The sequence below is a fragment of the Ceratotherium simum genome, chromosome X (assembly GCF_057802395.1).
Source record: "Ceratotherium simum simum isolate JZ-2026a chromosome X, ASM5780239v1, whole genome shotgun sequence".
NCBI classification, from domain to species: domain Eukaryota; kingdom Metazoa; phylum Chordata; class Mammalia; order Perissodactyla; family Rhinocerotidae; genus Ceratotherium; species Ceratotherium simum.
Window position 1 is genome coordinate 122,101,037 of NC_141940.1, and position 27,190 is coordinate 122,128,226.

Sequence of the window (27,190 nt, forward strand, 5' to 3'; positions counted from 1 at the left end):
GACTTCCCTGCCCCTGACCACACTGGACCTTACACAATCTTGGAAAGGTAATTGTTTCTTGTGCTAGTTTCCCCATTTATCACACTGGGGGAGACAGCAGGCACTACTTCTTCCCCTCCATCTCATCGGAACATCTCAGGAGAGAGGAAAATCGCAAAAGGGGCCTTTAAAATCATGCTAAACAAAAAGAATAATGACGATATGGATGACAAAACACTGAAAGAAAGAGTCATGACTCCATCATGATAATCAAAAAAAAATGGGGAAAAATGTAGAAAGCAGGATAGAATTAGAAAATCAACATGCAACTCCTAATATAATAATCAGTTTAGTCAATAATTATCAATGGATTCCAAAACCACTGGGTAAACGGTTGCTGGAAAACAGAAAATCCACATGATCTCAAAGGATCCCTCCACAGATTACGCACAAAGAGAAAAATGTCCCTTTACAATGGAGGCCTCTGGCCATCACCACCTCATCCAAGTGATGGAGCTTATCACCAATAAGGATGGAAAAGCTGACATGATGACATCGTCTATGTTGGAATGTTGCCAAAAACTACTTAAACCAAATCAGACCATGAGGAAGCAATCAAGCATTCAGAATGTGAGACTACTGGTCTGAACTCTTCAAAAAAAAATCTGTCATAACTAACAAACAAAAAAAGGCAAGGAGCTGTTCTAGACAAAAGACTAAAGAGGCAAAACAACCAAACTCAATGTGTAAACCCTGAAGGAACTCTGGATTGAAATTTGATATGAACTGGATATTGAATGATACATTGAGTTGTTAATTTTGTGTAATTACGGTTTAGGGGTTATGTAAAAGAACGTCCTTACTCTTAGAAGATGTATGCTTCATTCATAATTGCCAAAAACTGTAAGAAACCAAGATGCCCTTCAGTAGGTGAACGGATAAACTATGGTGCATCCGGACAATTCAGCACTAAGGAAATGAGCCATCAAGCCAGGAAAAGACATAGAGGAACCTGAAATGCATATTACTAAGTGAAAGAAGCCAATCTGAGAAGGCTATTTTCCGTGTGATGCCAACTCTATGACATTCTGGACAAGGCAAAACCATGGAGACAATAGACAGCTCGGTGGTTGCCAGAGATCAGAGAGGAGGGAGGGATGAATAGGCAGAGCACAGAGGATTCTTAGGGAAGTGAAACTATTCTGCAGGATACTGTAATGGTGGACACATGTCCTTCTCTATTTGTCAAAACCCATAGGATGTACAACACCAAGGGTGAACCCTAATGTAAACTAGGGACCTTAGTGAATAATAATACATTGATATTGGTTCATCAATGGCAACAAATATAACACACAAAGGCAAGATGTTAACAATAAGGGAAACTGTGAGGGGACAAGAGAGGGTAGATGGGAACTCTCTGTACTTTCTGCTCAATTTTGCTGTAAACCTAAAACTGCTCTAAAAAATAAAGTCTATTCATTAAAGAAAACAAAACCCTTTGGGGGACGGGGGGAGTGGTTGCCTGAAGGGAGAGGGGTGGTGGTGAAGAAGGATAAAGCCAGGAATTGTTTTTTGTTCTACGTGTTTAGAGCTACTTGACTTTAACCATGTTCATATATTACTTTAAATACATTTCTAAAATTTATCAAAATGCAATAAAACGAAGATGCCCCATAAAACAAGATGCTATTATAGTAAATTTGCCAAGCTGAGTCTGAGTCCTGACTTAGTCAGCTCGGGCTGCCGTAACAAAGCCCCACAGACTGGGTGGCTTATCAACAAACATCAGTCCGTTCTCAGAGTTCTGGAGACTGGTGGACCAAGATCAAGGTGCTGGCAGGGTTAGTTTCTCCAGAGGCCACTCTCTTGGTTTGCAGGCAGCCACCTCTTTACTGTGTCCTCACAGGGCCTTTTTCTCTGTGCAAGCTGCCCCGGTGTCTCTTCCTCTTCTTATAAGGACACCAGTCCTATCAGATTAGGGCCCACCCTTATGACCTCATTTAACTTTAATTATCTCCTTAAAGACCCTATCCCCAAATACAGTCACATTGGGGGTTAGGGCTTCAACATGTGAATTTGTAGGGGACACAATTCAGTCCATAACAGTCCTTCAACTCCCTTTAAAATCAAAAAGGAATGGTTATAAGGCAAGCAGCTTATACCTATAATGTGCCACTAAGAAAGCTGTGCTCACTAGAGAAAAGGAGCAGGTGTGAGCAGTTCAGGCCACAAAGGTGTGTTTGTACGCGCTGGGAAGCAGCTCCGATGCTGGCGATCGCCAACTAGTGGACAGTCCCCCAAATTAAACCGCTCTTTTGTCCTCTTGGACATTTATTTTCTACTTGAAAGCCTCAATCAGGACATTACCCTCTAGAACACCTGGATGACACCACTTAAATCGGATTATGCCCACGTTCCTTAGTAGATGACAAGCTCCTCGGCTTTTCCAGTTTTTAAAACACTTTTTGAGCCTTCTCCAGTTCTCAAATAGATGATCAGTAAGATGTTGATTAAGCCAATGTTGCTTTCAAAAAACTATGACTTGTTAGTGTTTGCAAAGTCATGAGAACTCTACTATAACACACACACACACACACACACACACACACCCCACCCCCATATCTCCAAGCCTGGTTTTTGTTTCCTTATCTTCACCCTGGAGACAGTATCAAAAGATCAGGCATTTGCCTAAAACAGTCTTGACAACCTCCTCTTAAAGCCGTATAACTACAATGTCTGAAAGTCAAGCTGGTCACAATGGTTCTGGGGAAATATGAATTCAGCAGCTGCCTTGAGTTTGGGCATAAATTGTGCCCTGCCTGCAACAATAATTACTGCAAAAGAAGAAAGCTGCACATCCACCCAGGAGGAGGCCACATCAAATCCAGCAGGGTTCCTCAGTGGCGTGAAACGTCCTCTGTGATTTAAAGCAAGCATTTGAGCTTCCAGCCCCTTGGGGTAGCAGGTATCATTCTGGTGAATGATAAACGGCTGATCTATGACCACGAACATAATTCAGATTAGAGCAACTGGGCTCTTCTGAGAAGACCACCCCGTCCAAGCCCCTGTGGCCCACCTAGCAGGGCTTGGGGAAAGCTGTCACCATCTCCCCTGCTCACTTTTCCTTTCCAGAGCCTCTACGGGACAAATCCCACCCAAATTCGCTTTTAGCCACTGGAGGCTTCCTAGACTCCAGCATTATGGGGACAATGACTTCTCTGGTTCCTGGTCTGGTTTCACGATTACCTTGGACCCCAGGCCCTGAGAAATCCTGCAGACGATGCAGGTCAACAGGACGAGCTGGGGCTCTCAGCCCCGGGCAGGGAAGGCACATGGCGACCGACGGAATACATCAAACACGCAAGCTGACTTGAGACGTGCCTGCTCTGGCTGAAAGCCTGAGGAGATGAAAGGCCCTCAGACAAGGATCCCTTGCCAGCACTAACGTATCAGCATCTGTGTTTGTTTAAAATATGTAGAGCGAGAGAGAGAGTGCGATTTTGTTTTCTCCCAGAACATTCGGAGCCAATTTCGGCACCCAGATCTTCACAGGAAAACCTCATGGGGCTCCGTGAGGTGTGAGCGGGCATTAAGGGCAGAATTTCCTGCCAGAACTGGAAATTCCAATGATAACTGACATTGGATTATTGTTTTAAAGGAAAAGAGAAACTGCTATCCACTTGAGACGACATGGCGATCACAGTGGTATTTATGTCGAGTGCTGGAAATTCAAGTACCTAAATGGGCTTCAGCGTTTTGCAAAGCCGAGTCCCCCGACCAGCAGCAGCACCTGGGAGATGGTTAGAAATGTACATTCTCAGGCCCCTCCCAGACCTGAGGGCTCAGGAACTGCGGTAGGGTCCGCCCTCCAGGTATAACCCAGAGGTTTAATCCTCTGGGGGATTCTGACGCACACTCAAGTTTGAGAACCACCAAGTTCCTTTAAAAATCACCGGCAGAAATGATCTCTAGGCCTCAAACATTTATTTGTTCCTTATTCATTGCCCCTCCCATGTGCACGACACCTCCCTAGCTGCAGTCAGAGCTAAGGAGGACACTTGTCCTATCAGCTAGTTCTCTGAGTCAATATGCGAATTCAGCCCCTTGCAAGAGCCCTGTTCCAGTGTTATCAGGACAGTAGGGACAAAGCCGAGTGATTAAGGATTGCCCACTTGGCTATTCACGGGCATCCAGTCCAGGGTCGGCTCAGGGGCAGCGCTAGTGATACTGTGGGCCGGATGATTCTTTGTTGCAATGGGGGCCGTCCTGTGCATTGTAGGGTGTTGAACAGCATCCCTGGCCTCTACCCACTAGATGCCTACTAGTAGCACTCCCTCCCTCCAGTTGTGACACCCAAAATCTCTGGGGGGCAAAACCACCCTGGTCAAGAACTACTAGGCTAAACTGGAGTGCGCTGGCTCTGGAAACGTAAACTATGTTAGAGAGTTAAGCCCCTGGATTCTCTAAAGGCCTAAACTATATTTAGGGTACCATAACCCATACCCCACCTCCTACCCCCAGCCTATAAAGGAATAAACTGGGCAGACAAACCTAGGTTCCAGGCTACCCTGACTGAGCCAATCTCTCCCTCCACCCAAGATTCTGAGGCTGTAGAATTTGGGGGGCACCTCTGAGCCCCAAGAATGGCCCTCCGAACACTGCACGTCTCACACCATCGTGAACCTTTGCTCTTTGGAGGGCTGGTTTCCTGGTTTGTGATAACACAAAGCAAAAGTAATACTGCTGTGGCAGAGACAATGCCATGGGGCCACCAAATCTCTCAGCTCTTCGATAATGTTTGTTTTGAAAACGTCAAGTTATTTCGAACAGATTGATATACTAGGAAACAATCTGAGCATAATGTGAACTTCACATTTGCTTACGGGTGATTTCATCCACGAGAAACCCCAGGTGAATGCAGAAAGCTGCACGCAGCTGAATCAGGGGCACATGCATATACCCAAAATGCTCGCAAGCTGCAGCCCTTACGACACCCACTGCCACAAGCCAACTTCAGGGCTTTTTCAAGATGAAGTGACATATTTATTGTCAAATTGATATATTTCTTAACCACTGAACATGTATAAAATGGTACAATCGTTTTTATTAGATTCCTATCTCTTGTTTTAATGTGTCACTGATGAAGTTTTTGAGTGTTGTGTGCCTAACCCTGTTTTTCTTATAAGCCCTGTGATTTTCTTTGCTCATTTTTGCATAGCGTTGTGATTTTGAAGAATGCATATGTCACGTTATAGCAGAGCAGGCTGCACGCTCTCCCTGAGCCAAGTACCACCTGGGTGGCAGAAAAGCAGCCCGAAGCACTTCTCCTTTGGCTCCTCCCCTTTTGACTCAAACTTCAGCCCTCGGGCCAGACAGCAGCCCCACCTGGAAGCAGCTCCACTTTCTCAGGCTGCACTGGCCGCTCCTGCGCTCAGTTCCCAAAGCTCCCGGTCATTTCCTTCTCAGGTCATTTCCTTCTCAGTGCGCTCGCCACAGCTTCTGACACCCCCCTACCAAGTACTGGTCCACCCCAGCCGACCGCGAGTCCCCGAAGGACTGAGACTGTGTCTCGTTCATCTTGTTCTCCCAGAGTCTGGTCACAGTACACATCCCATCAACGCCTGTGCAGCCACTCACCCACTCCGCGTCACCAGGCACTGCCGCAGCCCCAGTTTCCGGAAGATGTCCACCACCGTCTCCATGGGGGTGTGGTCCGTGACCGTGAAAGGGCTGAGGTTTAGGACGCGCCGCAGCTTCAGGGGGTGTGGGCTGTTGGCCGGCAGCTCAGGGGGCTCCTCCGTGAAGTACATGATGGAATTGCTCACGATGCCCTCCTGCCTCTGTCTGGCGTTCTCTAGGATAAGGGAGCAGGAACAATAAGCCACACAAAAATCCCTTGCTTAGCAACTCCCACGACCCCATACCCTCAGGAACACACATCTTCCCTTCACCCGCATCCTAGCATCCCACAGAAAAGGGGTTCAGAGGGCAAACTCCACATTCCTAATGAGGGGCTTCAACCAAACATCTGTGAAACTGGCATCTCTCTTAAGCTAATGCCGTGCACGAGTCCCCCTGCTGTGACCCGATCCTTCATTGCCAAAGTCTTGAGAGGCGGGCCTGAGCAGATGGCTCCTTGGGGGAAACGCACTGCTTCCCCTTGGATTGCAGGGCACCCAGAGGCCCAGAGCCTTCCGCCCTTCCTTTCCTAACACGCCTTTAGCTCCTCATCGGCTGACGTATGACACGACAAGAAACTTCACTTAGCTGCCCAATGACCTTAACACACTGTTTTCTTTGTTTTTGTTTTTGTTTTTTTTTTTACAAACTTATAACAGGCCCAAATGGCATTACGAATCCTGAAAGGACCCAATAGGGTCATCCCAGGCTCACAGCCCAGAAATGAAGCTCAATCCCAAATAAGACCCTTGGGACGAAAGAAATAACCTAGAAAAGCCACATCCCCCACCCCTTGGCTCTCCTCTCTTAAAACTGGGCCATTTTGTAGATTTCTCAAAGAAAGATAGTAAAACTGTTATGGTAACAATTAGTCTATTTCTATCTGTAGGCAAGGCCATGTGAAAGAAAGCTGAAGAAAAGAAGGCTAACAGGAACTCATTAGAAATAGAGCTTTATGCAGGACTAGAAACCCAGGCTATTTTAAGTCACACATGAAATAAATCCATCGGTCTCAAGATATTTCTCCAAGGCGATTTTCCTTCTGTTGGAATTTTAATCTTTCTTTTGGTTCATGGGAAAAGGTTAGGAAAAATGTACAGCGAGGCTTGCCTTAAAACGGATCCTGGTTTCTATAATACATTTCTTGCCTTCTCAAAGACTACTATTCACCTATATTGTTCTTTGAAAAATAAAATTCTAACTGCCTGCTCTGAGGCCATTTACTGCAATAGAGTACTCTAATGGAAAACCGGGCGCATTCGGGGTCGGGCTGAGTTTGAAAAAAGGCCTCTGTTTAAAAGAGGAGCAGAGGGCCTGCTGGGCAAATGTCTGCATATTATGTGGGTCAGGTTAAACCTAGTTACATCAAAAGGGATATGATTCAACCACAAATACCAGATGACAATGATGCACGTTTTCAAATGTAGACGCTACACGATACACACTGCACGCTTCTCTCCTAAACCAAGATGGTTCCATCACGAAGCACTAAGGCGGGGAGGCAACGGTCAACACATACTTATCTGCTCATTTTCATAGACCAATGGATTCTCCAGAAGTCCGATGTAACAGGAATCCCATCTATTTCGACAATCAAGTTGAATGTCAGGATTGGATTAAGCCACAAACCTCAATCAAGAACTGATCACATGGATTTGCTGAACCCCTCATAAAACTAAATACAACTTAGTAAACCGTCAATCAACTTGTTGAAATAAACAACAAGCTTATACTGCCTCCGAATCTACTGACTGGGTTAGAAGGCCTGATTCTAACAACAGCTAGTTCAGTGACTTCTTGCTCACCAGTGAATCCCCAGTACCTGGACAATGCCTAGTATGCGGTAGACTCAAAGCAGATATTTGCCACACGCCTGCATGAATCAATCAATCACAGTGAATGAATGGGAGAGTAGGTGTACTAAATGTCAGCGTATCTGGTTCTGCCTGCCATGTAGAACAGAGCCCACTTCACGCAGGAGGCATTAGGAAGGAGAGCCCATGAGCTATTCACTGCCGAACAAGAATTGAAAGCATCAGCTGGGGTCCGAGCCGCAGATCTGAGCTGTGCTCCTCGCAACTCCAAGAGTGGCAACTGCTGCTCTCGCCAGAAGGGCTCTGCTAGGCCACTCTGGAACTCCACTATAAAGACTTATCTTAAAGCTTCGAACTTTGGGGGTGGAGGTGCTATGTACAGGCCAAAAGCCGGTGAATGGAAGAAGAACCAGCAAGAAGGCTCTTTGCATTTCTCTACTAGGGTGAACCATCTGCTCCGAGTTTGGACAAGAAATCATCAGTCACCAAAATGCCTGCAATAAACTATACCATGTAAGTAGCAACCGGCTACTGTCATGCCTGTACTCCCAGCTCCTAGGAGAGTCCCGGCACATGGTGGATGCACCAGAAATATTTGCTGTATGAAAGGATAACCAACTCCTCACCAGGGGATGATCCAGTGCTACGAGAGTATAGACCCCCAGACCCCAGGGACTCGTGGGAGCCTGTGTTAGAAAAGAAACCAAAAAAAAAAAAAAGCTCAATGTTTACATGTGTAAAAGACCTAGAAGACAAGAATGAAATGCACCAAATATTAACCATGGCCTTCAATCATATTGAGAATGTGAGTGCCTTTTTTATTTTCTCTTTTGCTTCTGATTTCCCCAATATTCTATGAGTATGTATTACTTTTACTTTAAAAAATAAACTTTGTTTTTAAATGCTTTAAAGATCAAGTAGTTAAACTGGTTTTAAAACTGTCTTTAATGGAGGAGGCTTGTTGTATATTCTACCAGAACTGGTATCAGTGGCTGCAGCTTCTGAAAAATGATGCACATTTTATGGGTACCTGCTAAGGTTATTCAACTTGACATTCCACTATCTAACAGCAATACGATCATAACGCCAGGTGCAGAGAGCCTAATTAAGAAAGTGTTGGTAAAGTGAATTTCACAAACTATGATAGGCCAAGAAATTTAAAAGACCAGAAATAATCACAAATCTAGTAAGCTATCACAATGGCTTTAGAGCAATGGTTCTCAATTGGGAGCAATTTTGCCCGCACCCTCACCGGACATTTGGCAATATCTGAAGACATTTTTGGTTGTCATAACTGGGGGATGGGGTTGCTACTGGCACCTAGTAGGTAGAGAGCAGGCATGCTTCCAAACATCCTACAGGGCACAGGACAGCCCCCCTCAACAAAGAATGATCCAACTCCAATGTCAATAGTATTAAGGTTGAGAAAGTCTACTTTAGAGTAATTATGTTTTTACAGAGGTAATACTCTATCATCCGGTTCCTTAAAAATGCTTCCATAGGGCCGGCCCTGTGGCTTGGCGGTTGAGTGCGCCCGCTCCGCTGCTGGCGGCCCGGGTTCAGATCCCGGGCGCGCACCACTTCTCCGGCCATGCTGAGGCAACGTCCCACGTGCAGCAACTGGAAGGATGTGCAGCTATGACATACAACTATCTACTGGGGCTTTGGGGGGAAAATAAATAAATAAATAAAATCTTAAAAAAAAAATGCTTCCATAAAACAGATGTAATTAACAAGAAAGGTTAAAATGGAAAATTGGAAGCAACTATAGTGGTGGTTAGTACAGAGATGATGTGATAAAAAAAGTAAAAAATATTTAGAAGAAAAAGCAGATTATTTTATGACAAGTTATAGTTTACTAAGGCATGGAGAAGTCCCTCTATATGTGTTTTAATGCCCAGCAGAAAGAAGCAGATGACACCACTGTTCTCCATGGCCTAGCAATAATTAACAGCCCTCCCAGGAAGAAACCGCTTTATCCCTAAATAGCCCGTCCAACAGATCTGACACTTCTTGTTCAGTCCTGGACGTAGATCCTTTTCTGCAAGTAAGCATCTTCCACATGCTGGAGAATCATCATTAAATCCACCAGACGAAAAAAGGAGAGTTCCCTTAACTCTTGCCCATGACGCTAACTTTCCATCCCTTTAATCATCTTTGCGGCTTCCCACTGAGTCTCTCTGAACCCGTCCTCACCTAATTGCAGAACTCAAGACTAGAAGAGCCTGAGCCCTGCTGAGCACAGAAAGAGCCTCATATTTGCAAATAGCACCAAGAGGGAAAGTTCCATTTACCAGGAATTTGAACAAGGGTCACAAATGGCCCCATGTGTTAGTATGTGATGGTGAAGAAGGCCACGTTTCCTAGGTGGTTATAACGAATCACTAACAAAAACAACAGCTATGGTTTGGCATTCCAGAGATGGATTGAAAATAACAAAACATTTATAGCTTCACGTGAGCAGTTGCTACAATTTTAAATATGATGTATAAGAAAAATCCTTATTTGCCTCATTACCATTCTTTTCTTATGCAAACTATCTATCTATAATCTTTGTTCCTAATTCCCCTGAAGGCTGAACTGGCATGGGATGGTTACTAGCTCAATGCTAATGTCATATTTCTACATTCACGAAAGGGCATATGACTCCGCAAATACAGGTCATGAATTTCTCCACCAGAGTACAGGGACTCTTCCATTTCCACAGGTCAGGAAAACAGCTTTTCTGATTGCTCAGAGCAAAACACTCTTTGTCTTTCCACAAACCATGTAAATAGCAGCTTCTATACTATTATCGGTCTGATTGAAAGCATATAGGTATTATTTACACGGCGTGTTGCCTCTTCAGACTTCCAAACATAGCTTCTAGGAGAGCGCTCGCTGGCAAGCTTACATTTCTTCTCTAACCGGTTGATGACAATTACTGCTTCCCACTTGATTACAGTAATGGGTTTCAGCAAAATTAGTAAGCTGCCTCTTAGCAGGTGTGCCTGGAGCGACACAATAGGTAATGGGTTCCGTGACATTTATTACTTTAGTTTTTAAATTTCAACCTTTGCTTAAAAGATTTTAGGGATTGAATAAAGTTTTTAAAGGCTGCTGATTAAATGATTTTAAAACAAACCCAACCCTACTTATACAGCTTTAAAAAAATCTCATAATTTATAAGGCAATATTTATGCCTAAAGGCACCTACCTGTTAAGCGACAAGACCTATAACAAAGAGAAGCATCACTGAGCACTGAGGTACAAATGTGCTATTGTGTCTAAAACACAAAATCAATTGTTGTTTGGGGGAGGGAAATATGTTTGAGCAACAGGCTAAAATTAGAGGATATAGCTTATCTAAACTTATTTTTATAAAGCCTTTGATGAAAATACTTCAAAGATATTTTAAAAGCTATTTAATATCGCGAAGAGGTTTTAGAAATTCAAGGGGAGAGCGTTAGAAAGAGCTAACGGAGGCCAGGGACAAGCAAAGGACTGTCTGGTGAAGGTGTGCTCCCAGTGGGGCATTCTGCAATCATACCCGGGCCGAGTCCAACTGGCAAACTGCATACTCGGGAAGAAGGCACATATAGGAAAATCGTCAAGTACACACAGGAGCCGTGTCATGGCCCCGCCTACCGTGAGATGCTGGGATGGTGTGCAGATCACAAGAGCAGGGTGCTGAGCGGGATGGCATGCGTGTTTGCCATGCATGTGGATGCGCTCTGCTGGTCCCTGCCCCAGCTGCATCAGGAGGTCTACTGGGACTCCACCCAGAGGAAGCCCTCTGAGGCTCACTGCTCCTCCTTGCCTGGGCCTCCAACGACTCACACCCAGACCCTTGCCTTTGGGATCCTACCTCCTGCTCCCCTTCCAATGCAGTCCTCCCTAAGCTGACGGGGCCTGCAGGCTTGCTTCTGTGAGCTGCTTGTCTTTGGGACAGCCCACCTGGGCATCATCCCCTCTCTCCTCTCCCAACTCAACAGCCTGCCCCTCGGCCCAGCTGATTTCAGTTAGCACATGAAGGGGAGAAGCATCACACGGGACTGACCTGACATCTGCTCGTTAACCCACGTGGGCCTCTAACTGGTGGAATGGAAGATAATGTCATAAAGGGAAGTGAAAGGCTTCTGCGGAACCCAGGGAGGCATCTGAGGCAGAGAATTCACAGCCTAAGACGGTAAGCCTGCCTGACAGTCTGTCGCTGAGACTGCTCAGCCCAGGCCAGTCCAGGCCCTCCCATCTCTTCCTTCTCAGCTTCACTCAACAACTCCCTAAAAGGCAGCAGCGGCAGCAGCTTGCCTCCTAGTGGAAGTGGGGCCCAGGTGGCTGCGTGCAAACTGGCGGTCATTTTCCAGCCAAGAATGCCTCTCCCAAGACATTGCTCCTCACAGTCTGACTTGGGGACCAGCAGCATCAGCATTAATGGGGAGCTTGGGAGAAATGCAGAGTCTTGGGTCCCCCAGACCTACTGAATCACAATCTGCATTTTAACTAGATCCTCAGGTGACATGAATACACATTAATAAGTGTGAGAGCCCCTGGCTTAATGCCCTCCGACCTTTGCACATTCTCTCTAACGTCTTTGAGAATTTGGGGGGTACAAAGGCTGCCATGCGTCTCTAAGTAAAACGTGAGCTTCCCTCTCTTTACTTACTTATTGCTAGAATCAGTTCCCTCCTCTGGGCAAACCCAATGAGGCGCTCGGAGTCCCTGGAGACCACCACGGGGAAGCCGTTGTAGTCGGTCTCCTTGATGAGCGTCTCCACGTCCTCGACGGTCATGCTGTCCTGGGTGAGCACGGACAGCGGTGGCTCTCCCCGCCGCGGCCGCATGACGTCAGTGGCCAGTGTGCGGTGGGTGAACTCATCCTTCACGTCCAGAAATGGGTACCCGTTTAAGTGGATGTGGGCCTCGTAGATGCCTTCCTTCCCAAAGGCATCAGCCACCCACTTGCTGGTCACAGCTGCTGCCATCAGGGGCACAATGTACTCCAGACCACCAGTTAATTCAAACATGATGACCACCAATGACACCGTCATCCTGGTAACTCCACCTGCCACCAAAGAGAGGAATGAAATTCCAAAACTCAACTCCAGACTCTCAAGAGGGCATGAACTGTGGAAATTGACAATCTGGCTATAAATTCTCCTGACACCTGTTCTAAGGAGACAGTCCTACCTGCTGCCCATGCTCGGACCTCTGGGACAGGGACCAGGCTCTGTTCAACGCAGCCTTGCCTCAGGGAGCCATAAGTCACATCTGACTGGGGGGCTCTTCCCCAGCAAGGGACAATTGGGCTGTCTATTCACCCAGACCACACGCCCTGCTTTTTGGGGAGTGGATCCGATGTGGACTATGCAGGTTTCTGACTCAGCAAGTAAGGCTGTCTTCCAGAACCCCATAAGCTGGAAAACCGTAGAGATTCTTAGGGGCTACAGACAGGAGAGGGCCCACCCTTGCATCTCTTGATGTTCAAAGGGAGGATCCATACCAACTCCTAATCTTCCAATGAGCCAGGGTTTCTCAACCTCAGCACCAGGAACATTTGGGGCTGGATCATTCGTTGCTGTGGGGGCTGTTCTGTGCACTACAGGATGTTCAGCAGCATTCCTGGCTCCCACCCACGAGATGCTAGTAGCACCCCCGAGGTGTGACTTCCTAAGATGTCTCCTTCATTGCCCAGTGTCCCAGTTAAAAACCACTGTTCTAGATGGTACAACTGCAAGATGGTGGAGACTCCATCAGCCCAGGTTCCTGAATGACTGAGTGGAGAAAAGCCCTCTGCTAACTCACATTATACACACACACAGTTGATTCTCATTATCCACGGTAGTTATGATCTATAAAGTCGCCACAAACACTGAATTAGGAAATACTGAATCACTGCCCTAGGACAAATAAAAGGTTAGGTTTCTGCAAGCCTCTGGTCACAACATTTTTGTCAACCAATCATTGCGAAAGCTTATTTTATGTGTGTTTCTGTTTAAAGACACTGTATTTCATATAATATATATATAGTTGATTCATTAACATTGAACTCACAGCCAACAGTACTATAACTCATGTCTGAGAATGACTGTGAAAATGCCACGAGTATCACTTTAGGGGTTACAAACAAATTTTAGCAAGCAGGCAAATTCCCAAACATGGAATCCATGAATAATGAGGATGGACTGCACATCATGAGCAAGATATATAAGCCTTGGTGTGGTAAGCCACTGAGCATTAGGGGTTTACTTGTTACAGCAGCATGACCTTGCCTATCCTGAGAATGCAAACGCTCGAGTCCATGCCTTCCTTCTTGCCAGTCCCTAAACTGGATCGGCCTTTGTGGTCGGTCTCTCTCACCTTTTCTTGCACCCCCCACCCCCCATCATCTGTGGCCGTACCTAGGCAGGCTGCAGCTCCCACCATTGCATAAAGTCCCGGGGTAACACAGTCTGCTCCAGGTCTGCACCAGTTCCTGAAGATGATCCAGTCATGGTGATGGTAAGCCAGCTGCTCCACGCCAATTCCCACCATCCTACCCGCCATCGCTCCCACAGCCATGCTGGGGATGAAGAGGCCCGATGGGATCTCCAGGAAGCACAGAGGGAAAAGAAGTGTGAGGGAAGGAGTCTGAATTCCCACTTCCCCACCCCCAGTAAACACAGGCCCCCCTCGACAAGCCTGCATTTTGCTTCAGTCTTCAAAGGAGGTGCCATGCTTCAAAACAGGTCAGCTGGGAAAGGGCGGGACAAGTGATTTCACCTGCTTAGTCAGTCATATCTACTGTGACTTGGAGAGAATGCAATTTTACACTTTCATTTCCTCTCCTTCAAAAGCTGGCCTGGTTTGCCTGCTACGGATTAAAAAATGATAAGCCCCACTGCAAATAACATTCAAAGTGAGCATCTGTCACTTGAGATACTCACCACTCTCCCTCTGCCCCTGTGCGTCATTCAGATTAGCTTTTAAAATTAAATGTCAAGCCACGGCATGAAAATGGAAAAGAAGGGCCTGCAACTGTTCACAGGTAAAATAAAGAAGCTGAAAGCATCAGGGCAGCTGCCCTGCATCTTCCAAACAGCTTTTCACGTGCTTGCTGCCCCTTGAATCACGGTGGCCAAACACCTGTCAGAGAGAGCTGGGGCAGTTCCCTGTTCCTAACAAAGTACATTTTCCGAAAAGCATTCTGGATATTTTCGAGCCAGGCTAGAGGCAGCAAAGAAATGACTGTGTAAACTAAAACATCTTGGTAATAGTGTATTTTATATTTTGCTGTGTGGAAATACATCTTAACATATCTAGTGATCAGACGTGTGCTACAGAACACGCCTGACTCTCCGTGTTCATGGAGATCGCACGTGACCGAGATCCTGAGGGGGAGCTGCACTGATGCCCACCCCAGACTGTCATCAATCTGGGGATGGAAGTGGATCTTTAACCAAATTGCAGGTAAGTTTGGACCCTCGAATGTGATTTCTAGAGTTTGGGACATCCCTGAGGAAATGGTTCCTCTCTGAGCTGCCCCTTGTCCCACACTCATTTAATCCCCTGTAACTTCAAAGTAGACTTCTCCCAGCAGGCACAGAAGATGCTGCTAGAGCCTTCCTCAGACACGACAACAAATTCCTCTGCTAGGAGATGATGAATCAGAGACAGTCAGCTGTTACATAAAATCCACCCAACCTTGTTCTTAAGGCAAAAATTCGGGTTTGTGTTTGACCACTATACACTCAAGTGTAAACTCTATACACTGTTTCTTAGACTTTTTAAAGAGAAACAAATCATAGAAATACCACACAGAAAGCAATAGTAACGAACACAACGGGGGTTCAGGAGGGTTCACAATGTTCTGCTTCTGGTCCTGGGTGCTGGTTACATAAACGTGTGTGTTTTGTGAAAGTTCACCAAGCTGTACATGCCTCTATATGAATGATATACTCTGAGCCTTAGCTTCTTCACTTGTAAAATGGGATGAAAATCTCTATTTCATAGGCTTATTGTTTATCAAAAGCATAGTTTCTTGTTGATTAAAAGAATGTCAAATGCTCGGCATAAGAGAACATTGAATAAAGGCCAGGTCTCCTTTTCCTCCCATCGTAATTTTTTTTTGGTAAGTAGGGTGCCATCCTCAGAAGGACATGGGTTGCCCCCACATCCTCCTTCCCCTCCACTTACCTTCATGCCAAAGGTAAATATGGTAATGACGATTTTGAAGATCAGCGCCAGGGCCAGCTGCCACATGGCGGTGTAAACCCCGAACCCGGCCGGCCGGTCCGGGATGTCGTCCACAGGCCGCGTCATGTTGGGGTCGTTGACGTAGTCACAGAGCTGGGAGGACTCGAGGGCCCCGCAGTCATTGAACAGCTCAGAAATGAGCTCGCTCGTGCTCCGGCGCGTGTAGGGATTGGGGTAGGCGATGATGGCGGTGATGGCGGTCACCACGATGACCTCCAGCACCGGGTACTTGCCCAGCTTGGTGGTTTTGCGCCTCCTGCACCAGGCGATGTTGCAGCGGATGAAGAGGGTTCCCCACAAGCCCCCAAAGACCCCAAGCAGGATGAAGGGGAAGAGTTCGGCCATGTACCAGGGCGTGTGATATTCCACGTAAAAGAGAACAAGGCGGCTGTTCCCAAAGGGATTGATGGAGCGCAGTGTGAAGGCCGCCACCAGGGCCGCGAAAAAGGACCTCCACAAGGTCTTCAAGGGAAAGTAGTAACTGACCTGGGACGAACAAGTAGGAAATTAGTGACTGGCCAAAGAAACAGCTGCCCAGGGCCCTGACCCCACTGACCAGCAGCCACCCACGGATGCTTGGAGTGCAAGTCGCACCCAGACCAAAGATGGGCGGCACTCACCTCCTCAGTCTAGGCTTAGGTATGACAAAAATGCACCAACAAAGATACTTAAATGACTCTGGGTCTAAAGGTGCAGTGGAGACTAGTCAAGGTGTATTAGAACTATTTTTTTAAGAGAAATGAAAATATTTAATGATAATTCTGTTTACGGCATAGAGATCTCCTAAAAGCAAATAAACCTCTGGATTTGATTTGACAGACAACAGAACAGATCAAGGGTTGGAAAATCCTGGCCCAGCAAATGTATTTATATGGCACGTGAGTTAAGAATGGTTAAAAAAGCGTATTTTGTGACGTGAAATATTCAAAAGAAGAACAATTTGTGACATGTGAAAATTATAAAAAATTCAAACTTTAGCGTCCATAAGGAAAGTTCTATTGGAATGCAGCCATGCCCATTCACGTGTGCGTTGTCTGTGGGGGCTGTCCCACTACGACAGCAGAGTAGAGTAGTTGCGACAGAGGCCAAGAGACCCACAAAGCCTAAAATGTTTACTATCTGGCCCTCTACCGAAAACGTCTGCCAACCCCTGGAATGGATCCACTGGGGTTGCCAAAAACAAAAATGCTTAATTAAATTGGTTATGAGAAAGAGAGAGAAGACTGTAAACCTTTAAAAAAGTATTACAGTGGCAATTTGTGAAACAATACAGTCACGCACCCATGTCAACGACAGACTGCATATACGGCAGTGGTCCCACTAAGATTAGTGCCATATAGCCTAGGTGTGTAGTAGGCTACACCATCCAGGTTTGTGTAAGTGCACGCTATGATGTTCGCACAACAATGAGATCGCCTAACGACGCATCTCTCAGAATGCATGACTGTACTTGAAAACAGATATTTGCCAGCGAAAATTGTGGCTCCTTAATGAGCTGCAGGACTCTTGCTCAATACTCCATTGAGTCTAATCCTCAAAGGGCTGGAGACGGAGGCGCACTGCTGTGCTAACCATCCACATACTCCTCAGCCCTCCAAACCACGCATTCCCTCAGCTGCCCTTTCTCACCTCTTCTAGACTGAAGAGCACGCCCCCGATTGGAGCACCAAAGGCAACAGAGACTCCGGCAGCAGCTGCAGCCGAAAGCACCTGCAAGGCAGAGAGTCCTATGTAAGCCCCCGGGCCCTTCGTGACAACAAGCGTGTGCAGGTGAGACTGGAGAGAGGCTTCCAGAAGAGACCTGAACTGCAGATGGAAGCTCAGCCTGCTCACCTCACGCCTCTTGCCCTCGTTCTTGCTGTACTTGGAGAAGAGGCTGCTGAAGAAGTTGCCACAGCAACAAGCCACGTGCACCAGCGGCCCTTCTTTCCCAAGGCTCAGGCCCGAGGACACTACCAGCACCAGGGTGACAGTCTTGATCAGCAGGGTCCACTTCCCCAAGTAGCCCCTGATGATAAAGCCGCTCAAAATGGTCTTTATCTGAAACAGAGGACGGAGAACAAGGGGGAGTGAGCTGCTTCAACACCACGGCGAGGAAAATCACTAATGCCTCTGAGGGGCACTGTTCAAGCTGAGATTCACTAAATCCTATGGAAGAGAGGTGACTTCAGTTTTTGATTTAGCCATAACCTTACGTTAACAGAATGTATATTAACATCTAATTTTATATTAATGGAAACCTGAAACAATTCAAGGCACAGTAAATCTGAAGACTTCCTACAATAATAAGAGATCATAATGAGGACTGAATAAGTAATTAGCAGGGGCTCATTTAATTTACGGCATTTTATCCTGTTCACGTTACCCTCTGTTGTGTTGAAGAGAGACTTGTACCTATTGATTTGAACTATTAATTTCTGACTACTGAAAGATGTCCAAGATAAAGAGATGGAAAGCTGGCTACCTATGTGACAAAGCAAATAAAACAAAACGTCAACTGAACTTCAGGTCGGAGTCAGCAAACTGCGGCCCGCGGGCCAAACCCAGCAAACTGCCCATTTTCGCGTGATCCACAAGCTAAGAATGCTTTTCACATTTTTAAATGCAATATGTAAACAAGACTACTAGCCTTTTAGTGAGAATAGTTGCTCACTTTTGCCTCCTGGTTTACAAAGCCTAAAATACTGACTCTCTGCCCTTTACTAGAAAAGTTTGCCAACCTCTGCTGCAGACCATGGGTACATGGTTTACTGTCAAATTCTTTCAACTTTTCTGTATGTTTGAAAATATTCTTAATACGATGTTAGAAAAAGAAGATGCTCAACATTCTAGTAACACACCTCTGGGGGATATAAAAATGTTGGAATCCATGACAACCCCTTCCCTTCCCTGAAATTCTGCCCTCTTGTACTGAAAAGGACTTTGACTACAGGTAGAGTTGTCTTGCTCCTTTTATTTCAGATCTGCCACATTTTGTAGATGCTAAATAATGGCTTTCTTCTTAAAGGTGCACATGAGTTTGCCTAACACTTTTGGAATTCAACTGGGTGCCAATCTCAGTGATTAACTTCATATACTGGAGTCCTCTTCCCCCAAAACAATATTGTTTTGGATACAGAAACATCACCAATGGGTAAATAACTTTTTACCTTCAACCTCTCCCACAATTGGCTGAAATGGAGTGAATGTTTACTGCTGAGCTAGCAATTTACAAGTCTTTAATCATAGATTAGTTAGAGATACCAAATGAGTCAGCCAATGAAATTCGTGGTCAATTTCTGTTTTCCCATTGTACAATACATAATGGGACAATGTAAACTCTTGTCAGTGAAGGGACATTTACATAACTTCAAGGTGCCTCCTAGCAGGTGTTGCTCTGCCAAGAAATCCACTTGTCAAATAGCTATTAGTCCTTCTCAACCTTGGCGCTCATTGGAATCACCTAGGAATCAGAAACCAGTGAGGACCGGCTCTCCCCCGAGATTTGATGTGATTGGTCTGAGGTGTATCCTGGGCACAAGGATTTTTACAGCCTCCCGAGATGATTCTAAAATGCAGCCCAGGAAGAGAACGACTGCTCCATTCCTGAGAAGAGCAGTACAAGTATTCCTAATTTCTCAGTATTTAAGGGACGGTCCTGAAACACTCTTCAGCAACATGTCACCTTTGGTGACTTGGGGTGCGCTGTAAAGTGAGCAAATCCTCAAAATTTTAAAGGATTGTGAATGGACCATTTTCATCTCAGGAATTATTGATAGAGATCTGTTTCCTAATTTAAGGAAAAAGATCAAGAGCGAGTCAGCGTGAGGGCATGCATTTCCAAAGAAGTCAATGAGCTCCTTCCTATAGAATACAAGCGAGGTCTTCTAGCTATATAATCAGATGGTATTCCTTGAACTAGCCTTTAACTAATGGCAGACAAACTAGCAGTGGTTAAACCGGTCTTTAGCTCGTGGTAGTTGGCCTATTTGAGCCCGTGCTCTGGGGAGCTCAGGTGCCTTTATTTAAGGGATGTTTTACTATGCCTGCCACAATCCTGCCCTTTTGTGTTGCTTCAAATAAAATTATCTATAATTTTTGTCAGTTAGTTAATGTACATTTTGACCCTAGGGTACAGTTTAAGAGCGAAATACCATTTAGAAAATTACAAGCATTTAAATTACCCGAGCCTTTGCCAGCCATGACATGTGGTGAATTGAACAATGTAATAGGTATTTTGTAATTCTCTAAAATGATTTTATAAAATTGTCATGATCAAATTAGGGACTAAAGAAAGCAAATTCATTCCCAGTAGATACCAAAATCCAATCACTTGCTTTAATTTGAATTAACAGAGACTGAATCAAGCAGAGCTTGAACAAGCTGTATTATAGCCAATTTGTGATTTGGTGGCAGTAACTTTAAAACCTTTCTGGTAAATAAGTGTTTTTGAGAGTGTTCACGTTTTGTAACAAACTGAAACATCAACTCAAAGTAGGTTCTCTATAGTCAACAGTGGTTCTACTAAGGAAGCAAAGAGAAGTAGAAAGAGGGACATCCTTGCCCAGTTCTCTCTAAATTCCCAAGTCCAAGAACTAGTGTTCGCTTTTCAATGGGCTCTATTGAGCTTAGACAAGAGCATTTATTACACAGAAAAAATGTTCTCTAAATTTTCATTTAAAAAAGATGTTTCCAAAGGAATTTTCATTCTAAGTAACCAAAATGTTTCAGAAGCAAATGCTAGGGAGGATGAGCAATTTTTAAAATGTGCAGAAGTACACTGCATTCAAAGTTGTTCTGACACCACACACCATAGAACAGCTTACAGCAGATCACTTCAAACCATGAGAAGTTTGTTTTCTAAAGAGCTCAGTTAGTATCTTTGCTAAAATGAAGAAGGGCCTCGTATCTCAATTTGAGTGAAGTCAGTTTGCAAGTTCGTTTGGTTTTGACTGGGAGGAGGTTTCTTTTTATCCATGAACTATTAATTTACGTTGACTTTTTACTCTGCCCCTTTCCTCCAAAACTGGGGCAGGTACTGCACTCTTAGGTTAGGAATTTTAAGCTCTACTATAATAATAGTGAAAATTTTGCTACTACTGAGTCATAATAACCAAAACTTCATTATAAAACCTCCATTGGGCTCCTGATACTTTAAAAGATGATTGTGAACTCTTTCATAAATAGAGAAATGAATCTGTCACTATATATGGTTAAAACATAGTAATAGAGCGAGCCCTGATGGCCTAGTGGTTAAAGTTCCACACTCTCTGCTTCGGCAGCCTGGGTTCGCTTCCTGGTCACAGAACCGCACCACCCATCTGTCAGTTGCCATGCTGTGGCAGCAGCTCACATAGAAGAACTAGAAGGACTCACAACAAGGACATACAACCATGCCTGAGGCTTTGGGGAGAAGAAAAAAAAATTCTTAAAAGCAGTTCGTTCCCGGGCACGCACCGACGCACCGCTTCTCCGGCCATGCTGAGGCCACATCCCACATACAGCAACTAGAAGGATGTGTAGCTATGACATACAACTATCTACTGGGGCTTTGGGGGAAAAAAATAAATAAATTTAAAAAAATTTTTTAAAAAAAAGCACATTAAGGGGGCCGGCCCCATGGCTTGGCAGTTGAGTGCGTGCACTCCGCTACTGGCGGCCCAGGTTCAGATCCCGGGTGTGCACCGACGCACCGCTTGTCCAGCCATGCTGAGGTGGCATCCCACATACAGCAACCAGAAGGATGTGCAACTATGACATACAACTATCTACTGGGGCTTTCGGGAGAAAAAGGGGAAAAAAAAAAAAAAAGCATATTAATAACACGAGCACCCACGTACCCACTCCAAGCTTAAGGTAGAGGAGTGGGTGCCTTTGAAAGCCCTGTGTTTGCTTCCTCACTGGGACCTTCCTCCTCCCTTGTCCCAATCATTTCCCTGCCTTTCTTTATAGTTTTAGCACATACGTGTATCACTAAACTGTATGCAGTTTCATTTTAGCTGTTTATGGACTTTATATAAATAGAATCATACTTTATATATTCTTCTGCAACTAACTTCTTTCACTTGATATTGCTTTTTTGAGTTTTATCCACATCAACGTGTTCCTTGCATTTTTGTCACAAAGGAAACTTAATGCTCGACTCAGTATCTTAATCATTGTGAGTTCAGCTGTCACAACTAAAGATGCCCGCTTTGGATGAATGCCAAGTCCAGCCAATCCTTCACAGACAGAGCTCATATTGGAGCTCTGTCTACAAGATCGCAAGCTGAGCCACGCATCTCTGGTTCTTGGAAGGGGAAGATGGGATTGCCCATCACACCTTTTATTGCTGCTTTAAATTTTCTACCAATGCCCCACCGGCCATCTCCTTATTTTGAAAAGGTAGCTTGAGTCAAAAAACGCCTACTGTTGGGCAGTGGGATTGTAACTGTGATGCCAACAATGATGTTTTCTTTTTATTGTCCAGGGTGCCTTAGGTCTTAGATAGCAAATAAAATACAGTCAGTTCTGCCATAATGCTTGTTTTGAAAACACAAATTTGTTCCAGTGCAATTCATGCATTACGGAAGAACTTGAGTATAACACAAATTTCACGTCTATTTATGCACAATTTCATCTGGGAGAAACGTGGGGTGAAGGCAGACAACTATACCAGCTGAACTGAGCCATGCAGGGAGACACAAAACACACAGAGGCAGGTGCCTCCAACATCTACCAGTTCACACGTGCACTAGGGAGTGTTTATTTCTTAACCATTTGATGTGTGTAAAAGTGTGCTACTATTTTTATTAGGTTCCCATCTTTTTTATATGTGTCACCGATGAAGTTTTGTTTTTTGTGTGTTTTTTTGAGGAAGATTGGCCCTGAGCTAACATCTGTTGCCAAACTTCCTCTTTTTCTTTTTTTTCTGCCCAAAGCCCCAGTACATAGTTGTATATCCTAGTTGTAGGTCCTTCTAGGTCTTCTATGTGGGACACTGCCTCAGCATGGCTTGATGCGTGGTGAGTTAAGTCTGCACCCAGGATCTGCACTGGCGAACCCCAGGCCGCCAAAGTGGAACGTGCAAACTTAACTGCTATGCCACCAGGCTGGCCCCCACCGATGAAGTTTTTGAGTGTTCTGCCACTAACCCCATTTTCCCCACAAGCTTTGTGGTTTTCATTGTGCGATTTTGTAGCGCACTGTGAGTTTTAGGAATGCATATGCTGCATTATAGCAGAATGTGCTGTACTGAGGAACTAGGATGGTACTGCAGCTCGTTTTTCAGGTTCCCGCAGCAATATGTTAATATAAACCATCAAAAATTCAGCATGACATATTAAGTCTTTTTTCTATCTTTCCTGAAACAAGACAATGTTGAGCTTTTCTTTCGACAATCTTTGAATGACTTCAGCCCTTTCTATGAACTGCCTGGACCAGCAGCAGCGCTGGCGGGCACCCGCCAAGAATGTGGGTGCAGGAGAGCAGGGACCAATGTGGGTCCATTGCCATAATTGATTACATCTTTAAACTCACTCTGTCGGGCCGGCCCCGTGGCTTAGCGGTTAAGTGCGCGTGCTCCGCTGCTGGCGGCCTGGGTTCGGATCCCGGGCGCGCACCGACGCACCGCTTGTCCAGCCAGGCTGAGGCCACGTCCCACATACAGCAACTAGAAGGATGTGCAGCTATGACATACAACTGTCTACTGGGGCTTTGGGGGAAAAATAAATAAATAAATAAAAATAAACTCACTGTCTCCACTGCCTATGGGTGTTGCTGAAGCAGGAACTTGAAGGAGAACTGAACTGCACTGATAGTGATAATATGAAAACTTTTAAAATTATTTCTGGCTAAAATTTTCACTGTCTGGGCTTTTCAGGAATTAGCTCAATTATCATTATTCTACCAAGTAGATGGTCCTAGGTTTGAAGTTTAGTCCCAGGCATTCCTCTTGATCGACGAGGTCACTTCCTGCATACTTTGGTTACACGAAAGTGCTGAAAAATATTTATAAGAACTCTAAACTCACCAGGGTGCATTCACAGAGCATGTACTGAATGTGGAATTCAGTTTTTTAAAGATTGCTATTACCGTGTCACCAGAAAATCAAAATGTGGCAAAGGAGTTTACTCATGAGGGAGTTTACTCAGCAGTCAACTTTCTGAGCAAATAACCTCCACTATTGTCTTTTTTCATGTTACATCATAGATGCACTTACGAGTTACTCAAGTGCCACATTTATGTGTATGGTTAATGGACTTGGATTCCACAGGCTTTAAGAGTTATGCCTGGTTTGCAAAGACAAGAATTTAATCCTCTGAGAAGCAATAGAGCATAAATCCTGAATACAGAGCATAAATCCTGAAGTCGGACAGCCAGGTTCAACTCCCAGCTTACCAGCTTAGTGACCTTGGGCAAGTTACTTAACCTCTCTGTGCTTCAGTTTCCTCAACTATCAAATAAAGAATAACAGTACCTACCTCATAGGCTCATTCTAAGGACTAAATGAGTTAACAGACGTCAAATGCATGGAACTGTGCTTGGCACATAAATGCTACATAAGTATTTGCTATGCGCTTCATTGGCACAAAAGAAATTCGGCCACCACTCACCTCTGGTATACCAGAGCCGCAGGCGTATGGCGCAAATACGCGCACCAGGGAGACCGCCAAAAATGCAAACAGCAACGCCCACAGGATGTACATTAGGTAATTCAGAATGTAGGCACTGGCACCCTAAACAACACACAAGACAAGAAAGAACACGTAAGCCATCACAGACCCGAGCGACGCAGCCACCCACCCCTCCACTGTGAGAGCGGAAGCTTTGATGGGATGGGCTGCTTCTCTCCCTGTCCTGTGTCAACAAAAAGGCCAGCGCTGGTTTAACCAGCTGTTGCTATTGCTACAGTCAGTACACACAAACCCAGCACCGGGTGTTTCTCCAGGAGCTGTTCACACACATCTTCTACCAGGTGAAGTCTCAGCAGTCATGGAAACTGTGAATGATACTTGGTTTTAATCACCACTTGCACTAGAGTTAATGAAAGATGTGATGCAGAAAATTCTGTCTTCGAGACCCTGGAAGGTTTCTTTCGTCTTGTCTACAGTGGATCGGCCTCTCCTAGCTTTCATTAAGGCCACGTCCATGCCACAGCTGGCAGCAGCACCGCCAATGAATAATGCGGGAACTAGATTTGAGAATTACTGCTACTCAAATGTGGTCCCCGGACCAGCAGCTGCAGCAGCATCACCTGGGCGGGTGCTAGAAATGCAGAGTCTCAGGCCCCACCCAGAGCTGCTGCATCAGACGCTCCAGAGGGGGCCCAGCAAAATGTGTTTCAACAAGCACTCCAGAGGATTCCAATGCAAACTAACATTTGAGAGGCCCTTTTAGAGGGGGAAAAACTTGATCATCTCCCTTAGAATAATTCACTGAGCCATTTATTCCAAATTATCTGATGTGTGGAGAAGGGTTTCTGAACCAAACACATAGTCTGGGGTCTTTGATGCTGAGGACCTGGTCTGATGGGTGGAGAGCACATTTCTCTAGGCCCGCACATTTCTCTAGGCCTCAGCTTCGTGCCACCATCTGGAGTACTCAACTGAAGGGGGGAAGGAAAGCGAGGTCACCTACAAGTCAGGCCAAGGACACGGCCATATGTGTGCCTATTAAATGCAAAAACACGTTCCAGGAGACTGCTCTAGCCTTTACAGTCACATATATTCACACCCTATGTGGTGAGAAATCGGACTGAGGAATACATTTCACCCACTTAAAAATGTACTTTTTTGAGACTAAAAATAACTTCTCACTCTTGCTAACAGTAATTCTTTGAATCAAAGTATAAATCTTAGAAACGGTTGAAAAGCCATATTTGGGGCCATATTTCCCAAAAAAAAAACATATCACAAGTAGGAAAAAAAATAAAATATGGCGCCCAGCCAATTTTGCCTGCCTACTCCCATCAACCCAAGTAGAGAATTTATTTTTGGAAGTAATGGAGAGCGCTGAGAACGTGTGAGATTTCAAGATCCCTGTCTACTTCTGAGATTTTGAGGAATTAATTTTCAATTCCACCGAGAAAGAGGTTTAGCAAGATGGCAAAGTACATTCCAAATGTCTTCAGCTGTGGTAAGTCAATCGGGCAAAAAAAAAAGTGGGGGCCAAAGGAGATGTATAAATAGATTACATCTATCTTCCAAGAATAGTTCTAATTTGAACAGTCCTCACATTACCCCTAATGTGAATCTTGGCAACCTAGCTCCCCCTCACCTGGGGTTCTGATCTGTCAATGACCCATAGTTGTGGTAACCACTGAACTTGGTTAGAACTTAACTCTTTTCCTGTACTAAGATTTTTATACAGATCTGAAGCTCTAAGCGCCATGAAGACAAGCGCCCCAGTCTGTGGTTCACCACTACACCGCCTGCCTGGGACAGTCTCATCACAGAAGACCCAGAAACATCCTCTACAATGCACTCATAAGATGCAGTGGAAGATGATAACTTAAATCACAATGAGATACCACTTCACACCCGCTAGGATGGCTATAATCAAAAACAGACAATAACAAGTGTTGATGAGGCTGTGGACAAACTGGAATCCTCATACGCTCCTGGCGGGAATGGAAAATCGTGCAATCACTTTGGAAAACAGTCTGGCAGCTCCTCAAACAGTTAAACATAGAATTACCATATGACCCAGCAACTGTCCTACTAGGTATCTATGCAAGAAAATGAAAACATATGTCTACACAAAAACCTGTACACAAATGTTCAAAACAAAATCATTCATCATAGCGCAAAAGTGGAAGCAACCCATATCCGTCAACTGATGAATGGATAAATAAAATGTAGTCTACCCACACAATGGAAAATTACTCAGCCATGAAAAGGAATGAAGTACTGATTCATGCTGCAACATGAATGAATTTGAAAAACAGAAGGCTAAGTGAAAGAAGTCAGACACAAAAGTCCACATATTGTATAATTCCACTTAGATGAAATGTCCAGAATAGGCAAATCTGTAGAGACAGAAAGTAAATTAGGGCCGGCTCCGTGGCTTGGCGGTTAAGTGCGTGCGCTCTGATGCTGGCGGCCCGGGTTCGGATCCCGGGCACGCCCCAAGGCACCCCTTCTCCGTCCAACGCGAGGCCAGGTCCCACGTACAGCAGCTAGAAGGATGTGAACCTACGACATACAACTATCTACTGGGGCTTTGGGGGGAAAAACATGAATAAATAAAATCTTTAAAAAAAAAAAAAAAAAAGAAAGTAAATTAGTGGTTACTTAGGGCTGGTGGGTTAGGGGGAATGGGGAGTGACTACTAATGGATACAAGGTTTCTTTTGGGGTGATGAAGATGCGCTAAACTTAGACTGTGGTGATGGTTGCACAACTCTGTGAATGTTCTAAAAACCATTGCATTGTACACTTTAAATGGGCAAACTATATGGAATGTGAATTATATCTCACTAAAGCTATTATTTAAAAAAAAAAAAAATTACATCTTTTTGCCTTAATTAGAAGGTATAAAAAT

At 45.0% G+C, this 27,190-nt stretch overlaps 1 protein-coding gene across 4 annotated transcripts in view; it reads right to left on the bottom strand.

Annotated features, from left to right (window-relative positions):
* CLCN4 (Cl-/H+ antiporter 4) overlaps positions 1-27,190 on the bottom strand; it is a 92,340-nt gene that overhangs the window by 4,701 nt on the left and 60,449 nt on the right. For all 4 annotated transcript variants that reach the window (XM_087426545.1, XM_087426548.1, XM_087426546.1 and 1 more), the window contains 7 exons: positions 24,263-24,385; positions 17,523-17,729; positions 17,319-17,399; positions 15,630-16,175; positions 13,856-14,042; positions 12,121-12,519; positions 5,620-5,836 (listed from right to left, as the gene is read on the bottom strand). In XM_087426545.1, coding sequence (XP_087282671.1) covers positions 5,620-5,836; positions 12,121-12,519; positions 13,856-14,042; positions 15,630-16,175; positions 17,319-17,399; positions 17,523-17,729; positions 24,263-24,385 — 1,760 coding nt within the window. The remainder of the gene's footprint in view (positions 1-5,619; positions 5,837-12,120; positions 12,520-13,855; positions 14,043-15,629; positions 16,176-17,318; positions 17,400-17,522; positions 17,730-24,262; positions 24,386-27,190) is intronic.